Source organism: Anneissia japonica, unplaced genomic scaffold, assembly GCF_011630105.1.
Source record: "Anneissia japonica isolate Jap-2015-1 unplaced genomic scaffold, ASM1163010v1 scaffold456_len727751_cov192, whole genome shotgun sequence".
Lineage (NCBI taxonomy): Eukaryota > Metazoa > Echinodermata > Crinoidea > Comatulida > Comatulidae > Anneissia > Anneissia japonica.
Window position 1 is genome coordinate 462,800 of NW_022713155.1, and position 6,095 is coordinate 468,894.

General features: G+C 29.2%; 1 protein-coding gene across 1 annotated transcript in view; it reads right to left on the reverse strand.

Annotated features, from left to right (window-relative positions):
- LOC117108275 (DNA-binding protein RFX6-like) overlaps window positions 1-6,095 on the reverse strand; it is a 24,202-nt gene that overhangs the window by 13,175 nt on the left and 4,932 nt on the right. Inside the window, exons 5-9 of the mRNA XM_033250249.1 lie at window positions 5,894-5,955; window positions 4,493-4,570; window positions 1,993-2,020; window positions 534-641; window positions 40-117 (exon numbers count right to left, since the gene is read on the reverse strand). Coding sequence (XP_033106140.1) covers window positions 40-117; window positions 534-641; window positions 1,993-2,020; window positions 4,493-4,570; window positions 5,894-5,955 — 354 coding nt within the window. The remainder of the gene's footprint in view (window positions 1-39; window positions 118-533; window positions 642-1,992; window positions 2,021-4,492; window positions 4,571-5,893; window positions 5,956-6,095) is intronic.

The following is a 6,095-nucleotide window of genomic DNA, read 5'->3' on the forward strand; positions in this document are numbered from 1 at the left end:
TATATGATTTAATTTTATGGAGAAAGATCCATTGCTTACCTCCTCAATAGTGTTGTTGATAATGGTATCGAGTATACATTGGCAGTGTGTCTTATACATCATTAATAAGGTTTCAAGCTGTCAAAAGTGAATATTAATTCAAGTAATACATGAAAATATCCCAATATACTGTACACGTTTTAGTTTTACATCACAAGCTTAGCTTGGTCTACACTATGTGGCTATCTAAACATGGTGCTTGACGCAAAACCCAAGTAAAACTACACCTACAATCGGTTTTTTTTTTCAGTGTAAATAAATTTAGTTAATTCAATTCAACGTTTACTTCCAAATTGCATCGCATTTAAAATTACAACAAATGGTTCCAATTGATATAAGGCGCGTAAATAACGCAAACGAAAAGAAGGTATGCAAAATGGCTTGGCTAAAGAACTGCGTTGTTTTGAGTTTGCGTCAAGTATCTTTCAATGCGTTTGAAGCGTCATTTTAGTGTGGATCAGGCTTTAAACTCTATGAAGTGAAATGTACCGTACCTTATCCCTTTCCAGATCAGGTTCCAGAATCATGTGTTCAACAGAAGGGAATTCCGGGAGTAACGTACCAGTCTTTGAGGCTAACGAATATTTTCTACTAAACCCACCCTAAAAAGATACAGCATAAAAATAGGCCTATCAGTCATGGCAATTGTGTAGTTTCATCATCATTTAAATGGTTAATATATCTCACGTGCTAACCTAAAAAGTCTGATCTCTATGCAAATATTAATCTATATTATCATTACTATTTCATTTATACTATTAAATCGTATTAATATATAATAATATTTCAATAATATTACACATGTCCTATCGCTTTTTCATGGAAACCCAATATATGGGAACAGTCACCCGATGATATAATCTCTGTTTACACGAGATTATGTAAGAAAAAAATACAAAACATACGCTACCAACAAATAGTTGATAAGAGAGAGAGTAGGGTGGGGGAGAGAAGGGGCTGGGAAAGAAGAAATTTAAGAAATGCTGATAAAAGTTGGTCTATGGAGGTTGAGAGGTAGAGAAGGCAAAGTAGAATTATATAATAGTTTAGTATCATCAAATATATAATCGTATCAGTATAGACCTATTTATTTGGATACTCGTAAACTTTTATAGAGTTAGATTTGAATTTGATATTGGTTCAACTCCGATAAGAAACATTGTGGTAATATACACAATACATACTTAGCAACTAAGCAACGCTGGCAGGTATACTGGAATTGCTGTTCAATTAAACCATTTCAGTTTGCACTCTGTTTTCATTTCAAATGTATGTATATTATGAATATAATTTCAACACTTATTAATCCTGGTTGCATCCCACTTTTATTAATTAATTTAACACATCATGAAATATGGCAATATGTTATATGTACGCTTACTACATTCCGTGGTAACTAAGTAAAATAATTTGACTAAGGTATATAATATCTAATCTTCATAACAGGGCTTTCAATTGTTAATAAAGTGGACGTACGATGAACGTTGATAATTACTTTGTTTTGCAAAGTTAGTCACGATATCGTTTTAGTTCAAATATTAGTGAAGATTAATAAGTCGTCCGTTTATGACAAAGTAATTAACATGGAAACATTAATTTTTATAAAAACACTACTTTATTAAAATAACTACAAATTAACTTGAATACAGTTGAAAATTCGAAATATTGCGGTAATGCAGAAGACTTTGCAGAATTGAAAAAAAAATCACTCTAAGTAGGAATCAAAACTGGATCCCCGAACCTGGGACTTGGGGGGGTCTTTGCAGATCCTTTCACCATCTTGGATACCTTAAGAATTTGACTCCGATTGGAGGTAACTGATTTTAGCTTTTACACACATTATATATATACTAAAAACTAATTAGACGTGTATATATATATATATATATATATATATATTAGGCTATATATATATATATATATCTATACCTAAAAACAACCAGATTAAATTACCTCATTTTTCAATCGAGCGCCTGAAAATCTGTAGAAAATATGAAGATGTTCTTATGTTAATAAAAAAATGCACTTTTATTGTTGTATCTTCCTATAATTTCAAGCACAATAGCATCTAGGCATAATATAAGGTTGTAATCAAGTCTACTCATCGTCTATGTATTTATTCGGAAACAATACATTCATAGCAGTGGCACTCTTTCTAAAGAAAGGTGTGCCCAGGAAAAAAAAACTTACAAAATTACAAATACATAAGAAGTATATTTTAGTCTCAGCCATCGTAAACTATGTTTATCTGTGTTGTCTTGAAAGCCTGAAAACTTCTTTAATTGTCTGCGACTAACTTGATGTGGGCCGTTATAATTCTCAATTTAATGTTATATAAAAGTGTTACATTAATAAAAGTCACAAATGCTACCGTACCATTCGCAGTTAAATCATGTGGTAAAACAGAGAAAAAATAAAAATGTAATTAAATTTTAGTTTTTAATTATAAACAAATAAATTTATCAATAACTTCTAATAAGACACATATCAAACTATTTAAACTTCCACTGACTGTTAGTGGCGGTTTTTATTGCTGTTGGTTAATACGAATAAGATAAAATAAAATAATTATTCAAAAAAAGATAAACCTATAGACGTTTTACTACATAAATCAATTATTGATTACCTGCCAATTTAAGGGTCAATGCAAGAGAATAAAAACATTGTAATTATACCTTTAAAAATGGTGTGTTTAATAATTATACACTGTTGTTGAATATATGAAGTAAAAATTCATATATTTTATTTCTCAATTGTTTCGGTCATTGCAGATGGCATATCATTAAAAATGTGTATACCTTTTGCTTTATGGCTACAATTGAAGGAATGAACGACATCTATTGGCCAGAAAAGTGAATTAATCACATATATGTTGAGCAGATCGACTAAAATAATAACTAAATTAATTTAGAAATATACTGTTATTAGGCATTGGACCTATTTAATCGGGAGGATTTGTTGGTAGGCCTAATTTAGTACAAAGAGAAGTATATTAGAATAATAGCAATATGGATTGAACAATGTAGCCACACGTAGGCTGAAAGGACTTTCAACCCAATGCATGTCGTAAAAGATCAAATCAAACAGTTTTAGATGTGTAAGCTCTCATCAACCGCCTCTTTTGCATGTGTTTTGTACTTTAAAACAGCAGATTAGTAGCCGGTTATCGCCATCCAAATATTGACACACCAATCGTTTGCCCCAACACTGATCGAAATTGATTAGCGGTGGATGGCTGCTATGTGAGTGTCCGAGATGCAAGCTTTTCATACTCACCGATATTACCACACTTATCCAAGTCATTTGTCATCAGCAATGCCACCTAATTTTACATTATGAGGGATATAAAACAATGTAGTACCAAACTCATCACACGTGCTAAGACCACTACAAACACTTGTGTTAGTTTATTTTTTTTTTAACATATGAAAATGATTTACACGTTGGATGCAACACCTATAAAATGTTATCGCTAGCTTTAAAAAAAAAAAAACGGTGGAAAGTTCCATTGTTTATAACCGTTACATAACGGTTACATTGTGGACACAATGCTTTTGAATAGCCAGGTGTGTAATGACAATGTACAGCTACTTATATTAGTGTGCGTGAACAGAACATATAGATAACCCGTTGGATTATTTGAAGGTCATATTGAAGTATGGCGTTGAACATGGTGTGTGATAAAATTAGGCTAACGCAGAATTTATTATAATAATAGTAATAGTAATAATAATAATAATAATAATAATAATAATAATAATAATAATAATAATAATAATAAAATAACTCTAACAGTATATAATATTAAGGATATAAGTAATACTCGAAATAATAAACAAAGTGCCATTTTACATATGGGGTAGGTGTAACTGAGTATACATGTACATATTTATATAAAGATGTATATATATATATAGGCCTATATATATAGACATGTACATACAGTATGTATTTGTATGTATGTTTATATATTATATTAAAAGTATACATAGGCCTATATAAATTTACATACATATGTTCATAATAATAATAATAATAATAATAATGATAATAAAATAACTATAACAGTATATAATATTAAGGATATAAATAATACTCGAAATAATAAACAAAGTGCCATTTTACATATGGGGTACGTGTAACTGAGTATACATGTACATATTTATATAAAGATGTATATATATATATAGGCCTATATATATAGACATGTACATACAGTATGTATTTGTATGTATGTTTATATATTATATTAAAAGTATACATAGGCCTATATAAATTTACATACATATGTTCATAATATATGTACAAATATATATTAAAATTTTAAATATTTTATCTAAATATGTAAAGTTTTAAATATATTTTTACATAAACATTATTAAGATATTACGGGATTCCTGAGTACCAGGCCTAATGGTCTATTTTTTTTTAAATTGTTAATGTTGTTTCTTACCTTGTTAATCCTTTTCCAGAATACACCGAATGATAATAAACACTTGATTCTTTAATTCCGATTCCATAGTAGTGATACCTATATAATAAACATAAAAGAAATACATTTTATACAGATTATAATATCAATATGATATGGCTATTTTATCGATTATCTCATTATCGATTAAATTATCGATATGTTATTAATATGTTGTTATCGATGTTATAGAATGCCTCTTTGATTTGATTGATTAATCTATATGCTATTGATTACAATGATATATGTTATTATTATTTATCAATTTACATTATTGAATGATTATTTAGGCTCGTTACCCTATTGATATGTTATTAATCGCCTTACTCTATTTATATTTTTTCAATTACACTCCGATAGGATATCAATTATACTACCGATATGTAAAATAATTAAATATATATATATAAAATATTATTGATTGCAGTGACACTGATTATTGAATGATTATGTATTACACTTTTCATATGTTATTAGTTTCCCTATCTATATTTTATTTATTATACTTATTGAAAAATCGTTTACAATATGACGAAAATATTATCAATTATCGCTTTATTGAATATATTTATGCTTACACTACAATGTGTTAACAATTACATAATTATGATATTGATCGTTTCGGTGATATATTATTAATTACACTATTCATACGTTAATGATAAAACTATTCTAATTGCACTATCAATATGACATTTATTGAACTACCAATATTTTATCGATTGTCCGGTTGATATGATATCGATTACATTATTTATATGTTATTAATTATATTATAGTATTTAATCGATTACCCTTTACAAATTATATAAGATACATTATTACATATAGCTTATGATATTGACTAGTAATTCGATAATAAATACGGTACGGTTACCCTAACAATACTATATTATCCTATTAATATAAAATAGATTGTCCTATCGATATGGTACATTTTCGATGTCAATGTGATATTTATTGCGTTGTCGATATGTTATTGATTTTAAAGCGGATGATATTTTTCATAACCACTGTGAAATATATCAACAGTGTGTCATCAAAGTCTCAATACCTATTTAGAGCTTCATATCTCCGGTAAAAAAATACGTAATCTAAAACTAAAAATATAATTGGATAGAAAAAGCTTGAAGAATGGACCTTTCCGGTGTGTCAAACTTAACAAGTGACCAATCAGAACAGAGCCAAGAATACGCGCGTGTCTAGCGTATATCACAAACGCACGTGATTGCGTATGTTTTAACCATAGAGATATAATAAGAATAAGTTGTTTAATAGCTCTATGGTTTTAACACTGTCATTTTTGTGGGACCTTAGCAACAATATCCAAGGGGCGGGGCTTAGCGGAAAGGTCCATTATTTTGTCACAGGGGATAAACTCACTTTGAATGACCTCTTGTTCCAAGTCGTCGGGTAGTGAGATGAGGAAACTTTTGGCGTATTGTCTATTGTGATATACAAAGAAACATAACACTATTGATTATATTTTGTACATAAATAAATAAACGCCCCATCCAGTAAACCCCCTCTAGAGCTTCATTTGGACTAAATACGTGACTCTTGAAAAAACTACCCGATGAGCCGT